Genomic DNA, 20,326 nt, shown 5'->3' on the forward strand with positions numbered 1-20,326 from the left:
AAAGACCAAGTCTGAACCCCTGTATCTTATGATGGAGAAATAATATGACGCAGAAAACGTAAGTGATCTTCCTTGGGTGGCATGCTCTTTCCTTTGAACCATGGAAAAGAGCTCAAATGACAAAACAGGTAAGAGAATGATGACTTAGACCCAGTTTAAGTGTTTGAATGAATACAGTCTGTTGAATGAGAAGCATTTGAACTCCTGGGCCATTGCTGCTCTCATTGACTCTTTCTACTTTTCACGTTCCAATAATTAATTTTCAGCCCGTGAACATGGTCATTAGAAATACAATTGTAATGAAATCAAGTGCTTTCATCAGTGGGAAGGTTGGGGACTGTGTGGAAATCATCTCTGTAGGTTATATCTCTGAAAACATAGTGTTTCCCCCCAAGTACATTCTGCATGCAGTGTGCCCCTTTCTGATGTTCTTCCCGGGGGGAGGGGGTACCCTGTAGCTTCCCTCCGACAGCTGCCATCTGCTGGGCCCTGTGTTAGTTTTGTGCATACTATTTTCACGATTCCAGGAATAATGCATCGGATTTCATGCAGTATTGTTGCTCCTTCGTTGGAGATGCTCAGCAAGGTGAGGGAGCTTACCCAGGGTCCCAGAGGGAGCCGGTTGTTGGAACATCCTTTACTTTTCAAGCTGGTGTCTGTGAACCCTGGGATAAAACCATGGTGGGAAAGTAACTCTTATATGAAAATAAGCTGTCGAAATATCCTGGAGTTGGATGCAGAATCCTCCTTAATATTTAGGATGACCTAGAAACTTTGCCCTGGCCCCAAACCCACTCTAGTGGTAACTCCCCTCTGCTGTCAGTCATTGGGCCATGCCCTGCAGGTCCCTGTGAATGTTCTGTACCCTCCAGGGTGAGCTTGGGAAAGTGACCTTGGTGTCCCCAGCGATTGGGAGTGCTCCGTAGGAACCTCAGCACTGCCTGAGAGTATGGTTGAAGCTGCTTGGCGCCCCAGGTACTTTGTAGATCTCAGAGTCTAACCTAGGGATTAGTATTTATGATGCAGTTTTCTTCAGGATTATAGGTCTAATATTTCGAATAGCCAGTATATACATAAATGGACTCTGGGGTATAACTTGTTCATGAGTTGGTGAAAGGCCTTGTATCAGGTCATCTTTTAAGGAAAAAAAAGAAGAGTTCTTTTTTAAAATCCCAAAAGAATGTCCCCATTTTGAGTTTAGACCAAGCTTTCTATGTAGTCTTGTATCTTGGTACTTAACGTTTCATTACTCTGTACAGTTACTTCTTTTAAGGGATAATTAGCTTTATAACATTCTGTTCCATTGTTTAAAGATCTTTCATACATTTTGCCTTTATGGGATAGAGCAGGATTTCTCAAACTGTACATGCTGCACTCTTTGCAGAACAAGAGTTCTTTGATTGGAGACCAGACTAATTGAAGCACTGTGCTTCTGAAAACAGCTGTATGCTTTCCAGTTGGCCCGTCTTGGCGGAGACCCATTGCTCCTCCTGTTTCTCAGTAGTCAATTTAAAATACTCACAGTAGCTTAATAACATACAGTTGTAACTTACACAAACCTTTCACGTACGTGACACCTGAGATATGTAACTGTTTATGAAAAAGGTAGTCTGGATGATCTTAGCCCTATTTTCCAGATGAAAAATCTGGTCCAAGGAAGGATTGGTGTCCAAGGTCATCTAGCCAGTTAGTTCCTCGGCAAGAAAGGGTACTCAAGGCTCCATGAGCCAGGCCCACCAGGACCTGGTGTACTTCAGATGCACACCTGTGACTTAGAACACAAGCTAAGCAAGGCGTTAGGGTGCACAACTTCAGTAGGCACTTCCTGTAGCATCGGGCAGCCCTGCTCTTGGGGCCGTCCCTCATTCCAGGAGGATGTCCACATGGTGGGGATACACCCCCACTTCTTTCAGGTGTGAGACACTACTTGAGCTGTAACTCCCACTCATGCTTGAGAAATGTCACAAGTGATGAATTAAACTTTTCTCTCCCAGCTTTATCTTATGTTGTGAGATGTAAGAGAAAAGCTTTGTGCCTAGAATGCTCGTTTTCATTGTCTTTTGTGGTTTGATCAAAGACCTTTGATTATGACATTGAAGGGAGTATTTTCATCTGTGACTTATTTTTTGAGACTGAGTAGAGTACAGCGGCATCATCATAACCCACTGCAACCTCAAATGCCTGGGCTTAAGCAATCCTGCTTCAGCCTCTAGGGTATTTTTAGTAGAGACAGAGTCTTGCTCAGGCTGGTCTTGAATGCCTGAGCTCAAGGGATCCACCTCCCTCAGCCTCCCAGAGTGTGGCGATTACAGGCGTGAGCCACCGCGCCAGCCTTCCTCTGTGACTTTCATCTAAAGCTTCTCACATTCCTCTCCCGTTCCTGGGCCACACTGGCTTTGATGCCAGCCACACCATGTGCTCCCAATTCGAGCCCTATGCAGCATGCTTGTTTGTTCTGGAAACTGCATGGCTTTTGCTATTGATCTTAAACAGCTCAGTCAGGCAGTGAGCTCAGTTTTCCTTCAAGGCTTCTCGGGGATTTTCTGGCAGTCACATGGCAATCTATGTCACACTCCCCATTCTCTCCATTAATTAGGAAATAGACTTGATTTGTGGATCTTTGCTTGCAGATTTTTTTTTTTTAAGTACTCTTGAAGCAGGAGGAAAATCACCTGGAGGGTAAGGACATAACTTTCTCCAAATAAGTAATTAAGCCATCCTGCCCTGTAGAGAGATTAGCCCCTAAGAAATGACATAGTAGAAACAAATAACTCTTAAGTGTTAGAGACTTACTAGTTACAGACGCTTACATTACTTTTTCTTCTCCCCGGGTATTTTGGGGTGGGGGGTGTCAGTTAAAGAAAAATGAACATCAGAGAACTAGAACATTCTTACAGACCTACTGAAGGCTGAAATGAGCACATTCCAGAGAGCGGGGAGGGAAGTGGAATTAGACAGTGGTTCTCAAGGAGGAGCAATTTTGCTGTACCCACACGGGTACATTGGACAATATTTGGAGACATTTGTGATTGTCAGAACTGGGGGAGCAAAAGCTGCTACTGGGTTTAGTGGGCATAGATTAGAGATGCTTCCAAACATCTTACTGAGTATAAGACAACCCCCCCACACACTCCCCCCAAGCAAAGAATTATCCAGCCCAAAATGCTAACAGTGCCAACTTTGAGAAACCAGGGTTAGAAACAACAATTATTGAATTTAATTGTCCCATTTAATGTTAATGACTTTGCAAGGTACAGTTGTTTTTCTTTTCACTTTATGGATGAGGAGATTGACCTTTGTTGGTAACTGAGATACTTGCCTTTGGATTATTCAGCTATACTAGGTAAATGTGGGACTTTACCCATACATGCATCCAAAACCTACCACCTCTCCAGTGGGCAGTAAGCTCCCCATCCCTGATGTTCAGGACTACGCAGGGTGAGCAGCCACTTGAGAGGGATGAATAAAGAGGCAAGTCTCCGTTGTGTGTGGCAGTAGATGACTTTGAGGTTCCTCCTAAGGATCAGATTCTCTCATTCTATTTTGAAGTAGGATTTATCTTTTTAGCCTCAGTATTAGAGTGGCAGGCAGATATCCCTTGGCCATGATAAGCAAAGTCCCTGAGCTTTTTCTGTGCACCTGTGAGTCTTATTCCTATTAATACCCCGGGCCTACCAGGTTCCAAACAGGGGTCGGCCAACCATACACCTCCCCCCCATCTCTTCTACATTCTGGGCCCACGCAGTTATTTTTGCTTCCATGTGTAAATGGTTCCAGGGATTTCTCATTTAGAAGATAGCAGAGGCACCAATGTGGGGAGCTGGGGTGGTGGCGGGGCAAACAGTTTTGTACTTTGAGATTGCAACTTAGAGTCAGTTTGCTAATCAGTGTCCACCAGTTTGACAGGTTAATTAGTTTCTTTTTAGGTTTACTCAGTGATTGTGAGCTCTGGCCACAAATTAGAACAAGCTGAAGAACTTTCCCAGCATGCCTTTGTCTGAGCCCCTCCACCAGAAAATTGTCACAGCGGAGGCCTGGGACCAGTGGTGTTCCAACTTTGCCAGTGATTCTGATGTCTAAGCACCTCCAGTTGGGGCGTGCTGCAGCCCTGCCCTGGCACCTGCTGACGCCAGAAGAAGAACGATGCCAAACAGTGGGCTTTGTTTTCCAGTGTGTCTTGAGTAGACTACAGAGAGGAAAAGGCAGCTCTTATTCTGTATCTCAAATAGCACCTGCTAGAATCTGATGTCAAATTAATGCACATCTCTCTTCATCCTTGGAAATCCTTATTCCAAGTGGGTTACTCTTAAAATACATGTAATCACTGCTTAGTTTCTCACAAAGCTTTTCTTCTCTGGTACCGAAGTTACATGTGGAAGGGAAGAATTTTTCTTTTCTGTTGCTGTCATCTAAAAATCTTGTACCCTTGAGGGAAATGTTTTAATAACAGCCTAGTTAATGGCCTGACTTTATGATAGATTTTATGCTTTTAAATAGTAGTTCCCAACATTTTGCTTAGTGGACCTCCTAGAGAATTTTGACAAACCGTGTCTTACACGTTCTATTGCCATCTATAATTTAGCAGTACTTCATATAGTTTAGTGACTATAAAAGAGGTAGTTTCAAGTACATTGAATGTCACGCATGAGCTTAAAATTATGTCAGCTCTCTTAGCTCCTCCTTCAGGAGCTGTGCGTTTTCAAACCTTTTCTTCATTTTGTCCTTCAAAGGTTTTTATACCCAGCAAAATGGACTGTAGTGAGATTCAGGAAGGGTGAGGAGCACTGCTTTCTTTGGAAAGCCAGAGGCAGAAGGTTGTGATTGAGAAAGTGGAGGTAGGAAGGAAGAGACGGCAGCAGGCAGGCACTGTCGTTAGGCATATCAATTTTAGGAAAGAGGACATACGACCTAGGAAATAATTTCTTTAGAATATGCTCAAGTGCCCTGGGAAGTCTGTGTGTATCTGTGTGGGTGGCCACCCTCCAGTTTAAAGAGCTGTTTTTAAAAGTTTTGGGGGAGGGTCTTGTAAAAGAGTAAAAACTATTTGATTCCATTTATTTTCTCCTTCAAGCTTGTACATTCATTTTCAGACTAAAATATAGGTGAGGAAAAAGGGCATAGGCAAGTTGTGGCGTCCCTGAGCTGATGTGAAGTTGGGAACTTAGAGCTAGCAAACCAGGAGTTTTGAGCGTTTCATGCGGAGCCTGCTCATGTTTTCCTCGGGTCCCTGGTACATAAAGTTATAGATTCTACATCCCGGGGGTCAGAGTGTAGACTCTGGAGCTGGACTGACTGGGTTTGAGTGTTAGCTACTATCTACAGTGCCCGGCACATGATAGGTGAGCTACCCATTAATTATTCTTTGCAGTCTTGAGGTTCTCCCCAGAGTACAGATGGATTTTTTTCCTCCAGTAAACTTGGAAGTCCACTAGCCAGAGACGAGATTTCCCAAGCCAAAATACTGCCAATGGAGAAAAAGATCTACTTAGGATGCCACACCTCATAGTGAGCCTATTTTAATGAATTGTTTATGAAAACTCAGTTCATGTCTTTGCATAAACCTATGTGATGCCAATTCAGAGCCTTAAGTCGTTAAAATTCCCAGACATGACAGTTTACGTACCGTGGAATTTATTGCTGATGGCTTGCAGTATTCCTCACATCCAAACTGTCTCGGTCAGGAGATGAGATAGACTTCTGTTCAAATGCCCTCAGGTGTGTGAGGAAGAGCTTTTAGCAATAAAAATGTTAACAAAATCAAAGTATAAAAATGACATTGAATTTTCCATGGACTTAAGCTCACTTTACTCATTCTCCAAATCATTCCTTGACGTTGTGTGGTTACTGAGGGTGTCTGAGTTCAGAAAGAAAATATATGACCTAGAAGTATTCCTACTTTTTTTTCCCCTTTATACATACATACATTTCATTTATTATCATAATTGCTTGCAGGAGACTTGGTTTTAAAACTTCTGCAGAGTACAAATGAGACATTTACCCTGAGAAAATTACTCCCACCCCCCCCCAAAAAAAATTTATTTTGTTTTTGAGACAAAGTCTCTCTGTCACCCTGGGTATAGTGCCCTGGCATTGTCATGGATAACAGCAACTTCAAACTCCTGGGTTTCAGCAATCCTCTTGCCTCAGCCTCCTGAGTAGCTGGGATTATAGGCACTCACCATGATACCTGGCTGTTTTTTCCTATTTTTAGTAGAGATGGGGTCTCCCTCTTGCTCAGGCTGGTCTGGAAATCCAGAGCGCAGGTGATCCACCCAGGTCCGTCTTCAAGTGCTAGGATTATAAGTGTGAGCCACTACACCCAGCCTTACCTTGAAATCTTGAGACTTTAAAACAGGCTTTACCATAAAACCAGAACACGCAATTGAACAATATTGTGTCATTAAGTAAACCCAGTGACATATTTTCTTTTTCAGTTAACTTTGAAGTTAAATCTTAGATCAGTTTGCTTTATAACAAGTAGAATATAAGTGAATGTTTACCTTATTATTAGCGGATTGTATTCATTAGTAAGTGTTTAGTTTCTTCAGCAAATAAATTCAGCATTCTTTCCACACAGAAACAATAGACGGAGGGGTGTTAATAAGAGAATAATGAGTAATACCTAAGGTTTTTCTACATAGCGTTTTTTACAAAAATAAAATAGCCTTATGAGAAACTGTCAGTGGCTTTTGCCTGGGAATTTTTGTGCAGCTGGGTGGCTTTGAGATGTGACAGATAACTGTGATGCCAAGCCATGCCCCAGAACCTGTAAGGGTGACAAGGCATGGTTTCTACTTCCTCTGAAAAGATGCAAAATTGTAAATGACTGTCAGTTCTCCTAGATTTGTAACCAAGCATGTGTGAACCAAAGGGGATGACTTACCTTCCCAGACAGGACAGAGAAGGTGCTGGATGCCCAGGGAACAGTGCAGTTGGGTGCTGCCCTTGACTGTGGGTAGCCCTATCAGGGGTCTGCACTGGGGAGTCTCCGGCAGTCTCAGCAGCAATCTGGCGGCACCCTCCCCTGGGTGGGCACCTTTCTCCACCCGCCTTCACCTTCGCTTTACATCAGCATCAAGCCAGTCACATTGTTTCCTGACTATTCCTGCTGAGCTGTCTGCCGCGGGCCTCACAGATGTCATCTTACCCTTATCACACAGTCAAGAAACACCTGCTGACAAGAAGCGTCCCTGAGCGGAACTCTTCTGCAGTGACACTGAGCCTTCCGTTTCCTGAGTGGCCTCACCCTGGTGGGCGCCAGCTGGGCGGGTCACGCTCTCCCCGCCACAGCCTCCCTCCAGTTAACTGTCCCTGCAGCTGCCAGGGGCCTTTCTAGCATGCAGTCCCTGTCAGTTGTTCCCTGTTTAACTTAGGAGACCACAGGCCACACTGTCTGGCGTCGCTCTCCACCACTGTTCAGTGACCCAGACCTCTCTCACAAAGCCTCCCAGCTTCGGCCTTTGCTCCTCCTGCCTCTTGCTCGCTTTTCTCTCCCTCTGTCCTCCAGGCGAGCTCCTGCCTCATGCCCCTGCTTAAAGATGAGGTCCTACACAGAGTCATCCCTGACCTTGACCCTTGGCAGAGGCATTTTCACCACTTGGGACATTTCTTGCAGCACTCTACTCACACTTACATGGTGGTGGTGGGCTCTGCAGTGACCCTCGTCCAAAGCCGGGAAGACCCTAGCCCTTGAACTTGAACTGTGGCCAGTCAGGGTTCTGCCTGCGTTGACCCCCAGCCTGCAGGAGCTCAACAGCGCTGTGCCGCCAAGTGCCTCTGCTTCCCACACTGCCTTCCCCACATCTGCAGCCCAGAGTCTGGTGGGTCTTAAGTTCAGATTGTCGAGTGCTCCTGTGGCAAACACTGCAATCCCTGTGGCCTTCGGGTGACCCCACCCCTGGAATAGGCTTATGTTTGGAGCAGAGCAGAGAACTGAGTGTTCTCAAACCACCCCCACCCACCCAGAGCAGGCACATCTCGTCCCCTGAGGCCGTCGCTGGGTACCTAGAGCAACCAGGGACTCCCTTAGAACCCAGCCCAGTTTGTACTGGTCTGGTTATGCTCCTGGATTGAAGCCTGGCCCACCTCAGGGCTGCTCCGGTGACTGCCAGGTCCTTGCGTGCACATGCTTGCAGGGTCTCTCCTCCCCGCTCCGGTTTCTGTTCAACAAATTTCAAAAGTATCTTAAAATAGATGGTCTTCCTGGTGGCAGATACAACTAGCATGTCTGTGGTTTGGTCCTGTTTGCCCTCCAGCCTGATTCTCCTGGGCCCTGTAAAATTCCTACAAATTTGCCGTGTGCTCTGTTGACGCGGAGGTCTTACTTGTTGTTATAAATAAGAATCGGTGTCTCCCGGACACACCCTACTGTGCGTTAGTGAGTAGCAGGGGACCTGGCAGTGTGAGAGCCAGATGTGTGTCTGTGAAAAGTTTTCGTTGGGTTTTGTGTTCTCTGGTGCCTCTGAACTGAATTTTGGCCAGAGCATATGCATCAGAGAGTGTTTCACGGTTGCACTGTTTTCTTTTTAGAAGGGCGCGTGACTCTATTACTTGATTAAGGTGATTTCAGTGAGGTATTTTGAAGCAATCACCTTGAAAGCCAGAGAAGCCTTCCCCGGGTGCTGGGTGACGGTTCAGATTCTGCCCTGGTCTGGGTGGGTGGGGGGAGAGCTTGCTCTTCGTTTCTTGGGGAGCTCTGATGGAAGCTGATGGGCCCGGCAAGTGGGTGGGGAAACAGGACTATTCTTCCTTTAGTCTGTGCTGACAAATCTGACTTCCTGCTTCACTGAGGGATGAAACATGGGCCAAAGATTAAATTCATCCAGGACGCCAGGTGACTCCCCAGACAATAAGCTGTCAAACAGCCACTGTGTTTTTAGCATTTGGTCTAAAAGCTTCTGTACAAATTACTCAAGCCATTCATTATTTAGATAATTCAGAACGCATGCTTCCCAAGTCACTCTAAAAATATAACCTGTTCTTCCATCTGGTCAGTCCCCTGGCTCCCCGTGCTTCAGCAGAAAACAGCAGATGGGGAAGCTTCGTTTAGTAGCCTAGTGAGGACGCGAAGGTTATTTTTCTGGCTCAGTGTTGGAAGGAATTGTGATGTTTACCTTGGTTTGTAACAAAGATCTGATCATACACTATGCTCTTATTCTTTGCTTATGTTCTAAATTTTCTACAGTTCTCTTCTATTTGTCTTAAGTATTGTAAACATAATTTTCTGAGAAATCACTACTTAATGATTTCTAGGATGAAACCCCAGGCAGTTTGTGATACTGGATGGTTTTTATTTTCTCCAGTTGAGTGGCTTTCAAATCCTTTTGATGGTGGCACACGGAAAGCAATTAACCTTAGCTCACAATTTGGGATGCACATTTATGTTAACATGTAGTATATGTGAGTAACTGAAATGAGTTTCCCAAATAGGACTATGTATTATGTGTGAGGCACTAAGATTTTTCTTTTCTGTTAGACTTTTTAAGAAATTGCTTCTTGGTCCCCATTGCGGGATTGCAGCTTACAACTTAAAAAAACACTGCCTTGATATGTAACTCCAGGATTACGTATGGACTATTTTACTTTGTAAGAGTCATTAATCCTTTTTTAATTCTTTTAGGTAGAGACAGGCTCTCACTGTGTTGCCCAGGTTGGAGTACAGTGGTGTTGTCATAACTCACTGTAGCCTCAAACCCTTGGGCTTAAGTGATCCTCCTGCCTCAGCCTCCTGAGTAGCTGGGACACCTACTAATAGTAGGTGTGAGCCGCCGCACCCAGTGATCCTTTTTATACACCTTTCCTAATAAGACTTGAGGGCCCCACCCTGGCCTGTGGGCACCCCTTCCTGCTTCTGGTACTCCCCCCACCCTCTGCACAGCCCCCTGCCTCCCTCGGAGCCTCCATGCAGTGTCTGCACTATGTCCAGCCTTGCTGTAACCACCACTTTTGTCCTAAAAGGACCAGAATGGCACGGGCACCAGTGCATAGAGAGATTCAGATTGCATCCTTGGTAGGTTCTAACCTCTAAGACCAAGAGTCTGTGTGGTTTTTTTGAATGGATGTGTTCTTTGAGAAATTGAGTCATTTGTATTTGTGGCATCCATGTCAGCGCGGGTAGCACTGACCCGTGTGCACACAGGGCCTGGGAGTATCCACAGGCTGTAATCAGATCCCCGTGGTGTCCACTCATGGTGGCAACACCTCCCCCTGCATGAACGTGGAGCACACTTGACCCACCCCTTCTTATTTAAAAGAGGGAAGGGGGCATTCCATCACATCAACAGTGAGAGAGCTCTGAGGCAGTGTGTGATTTGTGAATTTATATAACTCTTCTTATAATGGAATATAGATTTTTCATTTCACCTGATCTGGCAAGATTTCAAGGGCTTTCTTTGGCCTCGTCATTATACTGGGGAAATATTTGATGGCTCATCAGAAAGAAACATGCATAGTAATTGTGTTATAACGTGGATGTTTTAGCCTTTGAAAATGTGCAGTGGAGGTTGCAATTGCCAGCATTTTACTACTTAAAAATGGCCACGAGAAATGCCAGTTATTCGCAGTGAGAGCTGAAATTAAAGCATGATGCTTGGTGAAAATAAGTTAGTAAAGGAAATCATTACAAATTGATTTGATTAAAGTGTTTTTTATAACGTGGGTATGAGATGCCATATGTGGTGGTGATGTGATGGCCCCAAACATTGTCCCCAGCAGGATCTTACGCCCACACACCTCCTGACCCCTCGGACCATCAGAGGTGCCCCTTTGACATCCCTTCTCTTCCTAGGTCTCCTCTGCAGTGTTGAAGACTTTTCTTTTTCTTTAATGGTATGACATCCTTAACCTTCTATAATTTTGCCAATAAGGGGATGTTTTAAACTCGAGATCTCACAACCAACTATATCTTCCACTGACTGGCAAAACATAGGTTGAAGCCAGTTTCTTTTGGCCATGTTCTGTTCTGTTTGGTTCCTTTTCTATTTCTTTTTAAAAAATTGTTTTATGTTAGATTAATATGAGGTTACAAATGATTAGGTTACATTGTTTGTGTTTGTTAGGTATAGTTGAAGTTGTGGTTGAGCGCTTTACTCAGAGTGTGCTGCGTACCCCCACTTCATGCCCATTGAGTGAGAGCTTACCAATCCCCCTCCCGCCTCCCCCTTTCCCCCTCCCCCAAACGTCACTGTGCTTTCCCCTCATATGGGCATGTAGGATTTTGTCTATTGGTTTCATTAGTGTTGATATTGGTTTCATATCATACACTGGATACTTGCTTTTCCATTCTTCTTAGTGATGCTTTACTAAGAAAAGTGTTCTTTAACTCCTTCCAAGTTAATACAAAAGCTGTAAAGTCTCCATCTTTTTATGGCTGAATAGTATTCCATGGTGTACATCTACCACAGTTGATTAATCCATTCATGAGTTGATGGGCACTTGGGTTGATTTCTCCATCTTGGCTATTGTGAATTGAGGTGCAATGAACATTCTAGTGCAAATGTCCTTATGGTAAATTGTTTTTTGTTTGTTTTTGGTTTTTTTTTTTTTTTCTCCTGGGTAGGTACTGAGTAATGGGATTGAGGGATCAAATGGAATGTTTACTTTTAGCTCTTTGGGGATTCTCCATCCTTCTTTCCGGAGAGATTGTATTAGTTTGTAATCCCACCAGCAATGTAGACGTGTCCCCTTTTCTCCACATATAGTTGTATTTCCGTCTCCCTTGATGTAAACCAATGAGAGCCTCCTGTTTCCTTTAGCGGTGAGATTGCTCAGTTTCTACTGTTTCAGAAGTTGTTTTCTTAATATAATGAGGAAATATGGTAAGATACAAGTGACGTTCCCTAGCTTCACAGCACCTTGGGGAATTTAGGAAACGGTTTCCTCTGAGGAGAGGAGCAGTTGGAATAGGGGGAGTGCTAAAGGTAACATGCCAAGTGAGCGTCTTAGCAGAAGCCCCTGGAGTCTCATCACACTGTCATCAGAATCCCTTCTCATCTGTACCATTCAGAGGCAGCATGTGGTGGGGAAGCCCAGAGCTGGTACACAGCCCTGCTTTACTGCTGTTTTTTTAATGATGTGACGTCCTTAACCTAAAATATTTTACATCGCCTTAACCTTCTAAATGAGATGGGGTGCACAGGATTACATAAGAGCTGGGGTCTGGAACCAGCCTGCCTGGATGGGAACCTCCGGCAAATCACACATAGTGCTCAGGTTTCCCGTCCATAAAATGGACGCAGTCACTGCCTCCAAGGGAAGCAGCCTTGCCACGGAGCCTGGGGAGGCTGAGCACGGTAAGGATTTGCTGTTGCAGCTGGTGTTGGGCAACTGGCTGTTGGCGTCTGAGCAAAACTTAATTCATTTTATCGCACATGGATGTTGTGTAAATTCTTGCTAAGATGCATTTCGGTTAAAGATTCATAAGTAACTTTTCAGAGCTATGTGGTTCTGAAACCGAGGTTTGAATAAGAGTGTCATATCCTCCGGATGATGGCAGCCTGAGTCCTTTTCCTTCGCAGTTACCAGGAGGACAAGGAGGGGAGGGAGCAGGTGCCACCCACTCTGCTCACCTTAGGTAGAGATACAGTGTATGATCAGGATTCATTAAATTTCCATTTTTTTAATGCTAAACTCATATTTACACTAACTTTAAAATGATAACACAATCAGCCGGCTATGGAAGGAACAGGCATGCTCCCTGCCTTTTCATGTGACTGTCATTGGTATGAGTCACTGGCACTCTGGGCAGGCCTGGGGGCTGGACAGCACAGCTCCATCATTTTCGAGGCCTCCTGCTGCTCTCAGTAAAACTTAAAGGATTTTTCAGCATTTCCCTTATAGCTTTCTGTGAGACGAGGTGTCTCCATGTTGGATTGTAGCCAGTGTAGCTAAGAAAATATAAGAAATGGAAAGGTCGTCAGGAGGGTGGAGGCTAGCCTCGTTCTCATGCATACCCACCCCATTGGTTAACTTTGATTTTTTTATTATCCTTCATGCATTGTTTAGAGGAGACAGATGGATTTCCAGTTCATCCATTTTTTTCAATTATCTAAAAGGAAATTCCTAAGCCTGGAGCAAACCATTTCAATAAATCTATTCATATTTACCTGTTGCTGCTTTTTAAATGTAAGAAGAAAGTGTTTTCCGAGTGCATTTGGAAAGTAGTTTCTGTATGTTAGAAAAATAAAATTTATGCATAAACCAGCGAAGTGAAAATAAGAGACCAGGGTTGGAAGTGAGGAGTTCTGGATCTCTCTCAGGCTTTTTCCTCAGGCAAACTGTGACACAGGCCTGCTTACAGCTAAAGAGCTTTCCAGCCTTTGTGCATTTCGAGTGTGGGAGAAGCAACTGTGTATTTTCACATGAGGGTGGCAAAAGTCATTGTGAGCACGTTGAGTCCAGTGCGCATCTCAGGTCATTCAGGGACCACACCACAAGCAGCGTAGCAGGGGGGACACAGTGTGACCCAGGGTTGTCACACCCTGTGGTCCAGTCCAGTGACCCCCTGAAGCCGCGTTATGACTTCCTAGGTGATTCCCAGAGCCTGAGAGGGGACTAATGAGCATCTCTAAATTGAACTTCCCCTGGATCTCTTTTAAGTCAAGCAGATACGTGCTATGAGACAGATGGGAGAGAGGGAGGGGCATGGTGTGTCCAAAAATTAGCAGGACCTAATCCCAGAACAGATTCTGAAGCCATGTACTTACTGGTTTAGAAAGGGTTTGTGTGTGTTTGTAAGATGTGCAGTTTATAGTAAGATTTAGTAACTAGGCTTTGTAGAATCTCAGCTCTCAAGAAACCCTTTATAGCACTTAACTACTCGTTAAAATGTTCATTTTTTTGCCACCCTCTCCTTCAACTGGGCCCAGCTCTGCCCTCAAACCCTCTGTGGCCTTACAAATCTCCTCCCTGACTGCCCACGTGCTTCCAGCACCTCTCAGATAGCTGCGGTCCAGGTGCACTGGTCTCCTAGGTGACCGTCATCGGTGCTGCCTCTGGGCTTTCTGCCTGTAACGGTCCCCCCTGTAGCCAGTGTCAAGCCCTGGACCTTTGTTTCTCTTTATAATGAAACATTTTTAAGGTATGCTGATACTTGATGGTAGATGGAAAAACTAACTCTTTGTTCTCTTCCTCACAGACCCGAGACGACTTCCTGGGCCAGGTGGACGTGCCCCTTAGTCATTTTCCGGTAAGGGTGTCACACGCGTGCTGCTGCGTGCTGTGGGAGGTGGTTTATTTTCAGAGTGATTTCTTGAGCGCGATGGAGAAGACTGAAATGAAGCATATGTGTGCTGGGCCGGTCTCCTTTCTGGAAAGTGATCCTTTCACGGGGACAGAGGATAGCATGGTGGTGACAGTGAAGTGCGTCAAGATCTCTAGGCCTTCCTGTCCACAACCCCAGCTTCCCTTCTCTCCTCGTATGCTCTGTGATCGCTTCCCCTTTGCCTGTAACATCTTGCAAAACAGCCATCTCCTTTGTTCAAGCCTCTCCGTGTCACTTAATGTCTGCTTCCAAATTCATCCTCTGGGTCTGTCAGGTGCGTGTTCCCTTTGCCTTTGGATGGCACATGCGGTTTCTCTGGGATGCATCTATGTGCATGTATAAGCTAGTATTTCCCAGATTTTGATGTGTGGCTTTCTCTGCGTGGAGAAAAAAGACGCCATCCATTCTGAGTGAACTTGTCAGTGGGAAACACCCACCCTTGTTTTAGAAGGTGTGCTGAGTCAGCACGGGCGCTGTTGCTGCGGCTTCTCTGCTCAGATGAGTTGCAGAACAGTCGAGGCTGTTGACGAGCAACCCAGGTTGGGGGTGTCACTGGCAACCTGAGGTGGTATAGGTAGAATGTGGGGCCACAACCTGGAGACCTTGGTGAAGGTGGATCATCTCTATTCCACCTTCACTTTTCCAGATTATTCCACCACTCCTCCTGGGAGTACAAAGTGATATACGTGAACAGCGGAGAGAACAAAGTCAGATTTTTCTGACTTTCAAGGGCATTATGTTATTTTTTGAGCAAGTAACATAAAAAGTCTATAAACTAAAATGACATGAGCCACCTAGTGTTTGCTTCCCACTATGATGAAATTGTGGCTGTAGCCATATGTTAAATACCGAGAGAGAGAAACTCACCAGAATGGCTTTGAAGATGTGCCTCAAAGGAATGTGATAGCAGGTGGTTTGCTTGTGCTCACTCAGGGGAGCTGTTAAGGAAGAAAGATCTCAAGTGCATTCCTTTCGCAAAGATTGGAAGAAAAAGCAATCCAGTATATTTTGGTTTCTGTATAAAAACCTGAAGTTCTAAGGTGCCACAGGAGGGAGCTTATGGGTGCCTGCATGGGACTTCCACAGGAGACTGATTCCAAAGGCCATCACGAACCAGGTCGTTCCTTTCAGGTCACGTGGAGAGGTTTGCATGTTTCAGTGTTGGCCAGGAAAGACCCCGTGCATGGGTCTCCATCAGTTTGTCTTCCGTTAGTTCTTCACGTTGAGACTGGCTCTTCTCACACTTGGGACAGTGTTAGCGGGTGACCAGTTCTTTCCTGATGTCCCGCTCTCTCTTCCCCCTAATGTAAAAACCACATCTTGGCCAGGGAAATTATTTGCTAATATTGTCAAAGAGGCAAAGGTGAACGTTATTAAGGACTTGGCTCCAGCTAGCTCTTGTTTGAATGATGAAGTGGAAATTGGTTTTGACAGATTGGGCAGAGCTCGATAGAAGAATGTTCCTCTTGAGAGGCCAGGTCAGTAGAGGGAATGGTTAGAATTTGGGTTTGAGGTGGAGATAGGGTCAGTGAGCTTTTAAAGAAGGAAATGGTGCCGAGAGTGCGGGCCAGAACGGAACAGGCAGATGATAAAGGGTGAATTCCTTGAGAGGACTGAGTACTTTAATGTGAGCGGAGTTGATCAGACCGTCCCCATTTCGCTAATGGCAGATAGCGCTTCCATCAAAGTACCATAGTCTCCATACTTAAAACCAACTAGCTATTTAGAGCCAGCTGCAGTCTGGAGAGGGACCACAAAGAAAACAAAAGGAGCAAAGTGAAGATCCGTTCTCTATCCTCTGCGGTGGCTGAAACCACGTAGCATGTTACGACTAGATGTCTCCTTTGAGTGCAGGATTTCAAGTGCTCTTGTTTGGGTGTTTGGTCACGTGTATAGGACACTTGTGGGGCAGTTGCACCGTGTCGTTCTGTTCTGTGTGACAGCACACCAGTGTGAGTGTGTGGAGTGGATGTCAGCATTCACGTGTGTTTTATGGAATGACTCGTGGGTATTCTCTCCTTGACAGCTATGTGGCTATGGTAAGGGCATGTGATATATGGCCTGTTCATTTGATGTTTGTCAAAATCATTAAATCTTACATAAAGAAAATAGAAAAATGACAAAAATGCCCCATTTCGTTCTTAGTAAATAAGGACATGAGTGCGGAATTGCGGTGCTAAAGTGGCCCTTGCCAACCCGCCCAGCCTCTTCAAGGTTGAAGGACTCTGATGTGGTGTTTGATGATTGATTTGATAGTTACTTGTTCTTTCAACAAATACTTGGTGAGGGGTAGAACTGTAATTGTGGTTGGGTCCTTGGGGCCAGTTCCTGCCTAATTGCCACCCAGCTTGTCAGCATGGGAGCAGGCAGGCATTGGAAGTGTGGTTGGTGCAACAGAGGAGCTCTGTGTATCATTCCATTTCAATTAACTAGGATTGTAATGTAAGAAGTCACATGTGGCAAGTGGCTACCACATTTGCCCACACATGTGAGAATCAGAGCAGGTCAAAATTGTATGATTGTGGCTTCCGTTTCCCCTGGTGGTCATTGCGGCTGCGGAGGAGGACCTGGTGTCTGTAGCAGCCCTGCTTTCAGACTCTTAGGTTGGCTTTCCTCAGCTGTGTGGCCACAGGTTTCCAGGTCCAAAGAAGCCTCCCAGCAGGGGAGATGGTCAGAGCATCCCTACCTTTCAGTCTCTCCCACAGGTCCTTAGGGAAGTCTCACTGCCTTAGGGTCCCTTTGGCTTCGCAGCCCTGGCGCACTGCCAGATTCTAACCTGGATTCATGACGTGCCCTGTGGGACCTGTGGCCCTTACACAGGAATCCGGGCTAGAGCCTTGCCCTGCCTGGAAGATGAGCAGAGGAGGTGCCTTGGCCTTCAGAGACGGGCAGGAAGCGTTGTCAATATCCAGTATCCCAGGCGTAGTGGAACGTCCCTACCACAGTGGTGGACTGCCGTGGCCAAAGGAGGCAACATCAGCCCTGTCGCTAGTCCCAAGCCAGAAAGAGGAAGGAGTCATAATAAGAAGTCACTTCTTTCATGATTCCTCACTGCTTTCTACCAGCCACATGCTTCCAGAGGAAAGAAAATAAGAGTTTTATTTGTGGGATAAAAATATAGGTAAGAAAAAGGACACAAGGAGCCTAGAACAGCTGGGGCTTGTATGTTCTGTGCGTCTGCTCCACGGTTGCCACTGGTGCGTAATGTTTCTTTCCCATTCTATTCAGTTTTGAGGGGAGGAGTGAGTGTAGAAGAGAGGCGGGGGTGTAGGGGGCTGGTGGGGTTGTAGGCAGGGCCTTTATCCAGGCCAGAGAGTTGAGAAGACATAGACCCCGGCTCTGGAAGTCTCCAGGGGTCAGGCTTTAAAAGATGGGAATCTGCCTGTCAGGGATTGTTGACACCCCCTGGAGATGGGCGAGTTGCCTAGGCAACCTTAACCGAGTTAGTGTTCCTCTTTGAGCTTCCACTGTTTGCCTAGACACTGCCAGGTTTCCAGCCAGCTCGGTGGTAGAACATCTTCGCAGTTTTGTGGTCTTCATAACCAGAGGGGCCAGTCACCACGAGGGCATACTTGTCACCTGGGGGATCTGGGCAGTGAGAAGCACGGGGGGCACATGGAGGAAGCAGGAGATTGACTCCCATACCACAGCTGAAACAGCCCTTCCATGTTTTCTTTTGCCTTGGGCCACCAAGGGAGAACTTCACTGTAACTGCACCGTTATTTTCTGTTATCGTTGGTTTTTTTTCAATGACCATTTTCATATTCTTTTGTTAAATTCAGTGGCTCGTTGTCTGAAGGTTCATGTAGTATTTCATAACTTATATCTACTAATTATTAAAGGCTAAAAATCGCTCCAAGATTGGGCGGCGCCTATGGCTCAGTCGGTAAGGCACCGGCCCCATATACCGAGGGTGGTGGGTTCAGACCCGGCCCCAGCCGAACTGCAACAACAACAAAAAAAAATCACTCCAAGACTTGTGTGAATGAAATTCCCAGCAGTGCTGGCATTTTTTACCTCTGAAACTTCTCTTCCTCTGCGCTTGTTCATTGCGTCTCCCCTGCCCCTGGAGCCCCCAGCACACCCGCCAGCTGCAACATTCTGCATCCGTGGGAAAGGTGCTCAGCAGAGATGGCTACTATAAAACACAGATTTCTCCCATTTTTCAAGGCTGTTGCCTTACCTGCACTTAGATGATTGACGTCCTTCTACCCCTCTTGCGTTCCTGGCTGCTGGCAGAGTGAGGGTTCCCTCTCGCATGTCAGGATTTAGTCTCATAGAGCTCAGAGGGATGTAGCGACATTGATTCACTCCCAGAATCAATGTGTTTTCCAGATGAGGAAACCTGGGCCAGAGAGGGGGGTGACTTGCTCAGCAGTCAGTAGGTTGGTGGCAGTACTGGATTTGACCCTAGGTCTCCAGTGTCCTTGTTTATCCACAGGACAGTCAGGAGCATGGTAGGAGCGGCTTAGCCTAAGGCTTGAGTTCTTCTGGGTGTTGCTTCTAGGTTTTGAGTCTGGAGACCCGGTGAGGCCCTCTCCTTCCCGCCTACAGAATAGCTCATCTCACTCCACATCACAGTGACTGCACTTCTGCCAACAACAGCTAGTCTCTTTAAGATGAAAACATGGTGTATCCAAAAGATTTTCTTTTTTTTTGAGTGTTCGTACCCTGAACTGGAGGCAGCACTTTGACAGTTTGGCTGACAGTACTACTTACCTTGATCTGTCTGTGATGATTCCTCCCAAGAGCACCCTCTGTGCCATCCTCGGAGTCTCCAGGAAGCATGGTCATGCTGGATGGGTGCCAAGGAAAATCTTGTAGTTATCATCTTGAAATGATCATCTTCTCATTCAGACTAGAGAATTCCCATAAAAGTGAACTTTCATTTTTAACCCTCTGGGGGCGGCGCCTGTGGCTCAAGGAGTAGGGCGCCGGTCCTATATGCCGGAGGTGGCAGGTTCAAACCCAGCCCCGGCCAAAAAAAAAAAAAACCCACCAAAAAAAAAAAAAAAAAAATACTGACATTTTTAACCCTCTGACTGCTGAGCCCTGAGAAATGAAACATGCGTACAGGTGTTGTTCACAGTCAAAAGGTTGGAGTTCTGCCTGTTACTGCTTGGCATTGAGTTGGCATAGCTCACAGAGGACATGAACATGTCGATCTGGGTGGTGATGATGATGATGGCCGGTGTCTGTTGAGTGTGCCAGGTGCTCTCAGAGGACTTGACTACATAGACCAGCTCCGTTGGTTTAATCTTCACAGCCCTATAAGATATAGCTGCCCCATTTAACAGATGACACTGAGGCACAGAGAGGTAAGCAGCTTGCCTGTGGCCACTCAGCTCTGTAAGTGGCCAGGACTCAGAGCCCGGAGATCTGCCTCTTGACCTGCCAGGATCACTGATCTGCACGCGTGGTGTCTGGGTGCACCTGCCCTCAGGTCTGCCCTCTGTGGTCTTGTCCTTCTCCCCTTTGCGCACTCTCAGCTGTCCCTGGGTTCCTCAGGCTCACCAGGGACGATCCCCAAGGCTTGGCTCATGATATTGATTTCCTAAGCTTCACCTGCCCCTTCTTCGTGCTGCCCCTTTCCAAACCGCCCCATCTGTCCTGGATTAGACCACACATCTAGAAACATTTTGACCCCCCAGTCAGAATGTCTCTTCCTTCTACCCCACGTCTAACAGAGTATAACCTCTGTATGTCCCTGAATTTGGTCTGCCACAGTTTCTAGTGAATTGTTGTTATCTGGTTCCTCCCATGTCATTGAACCACACAGGCGGGTACTGTGTTTTACCCATGTCTACCACTGGTATTGCTCTAAAATTGTTAAGTAAATGAAAAAAAGGAGAAATATCATCAGTAGTTTTCTTGATTGATTAATTTCCCTTTATAAGTGATGCATATTTGGAAACTTTTTGTGGAAAATATTTCCAAATTGTGTCTGTTTACTGGCCTTATGAAAACAATCTAGAGAATATAATTGACTGACTTCAGCGATAATGAATTTTCCAGGGCTTGTTGATTTACTATAAATCAAATGAATTAATTGGCTTACCACCAGTG

At 45.8% G+C, this 20,326-nt stretch overlaps 1 protein-coding gene across 13 annotated transcripts in view; it reads left to right on the forward strand.

The window, feature by feature from the left end:
- The window catches only part of NEDD4L (NEDD4 like E3 ubiquitin protein ligase), a 345,542-nt gene that overhangs the window by 251,314 nt on the left and 73,902 nt on the right, over positions 1-20,326 (forward strand). For all 13 annotated transcript variants that reach the window (XM_053571164.1, XM_053571165.1, XM_053571166.1 and 10 more), the window contains one exon: positions 14,135-14,185. In XM_053571164.1, the coding sequence (XP_053427139.1) occupies positions 14,135-14,185 (51 nt within the window). The remainder of the gene's footprint in view (positions 1-14,134; positions 14,186-20,326) is intronic.

This window comes from Nycticebus coucang, chromosome 19, assembly GCF_027406575.1.
Source record: "Nycticebus coucang isolate mNycCou1 chromosome 19, mNycCou1.pri, whole genome shotgun sequence".
NCBI classification, from domain to species: domain Eukaryota; kingdom Metazoa; phylum Chordata; class Mammalia; order Primates; family Lorisidae; genus Nycticebus; species Nycticebus coucang.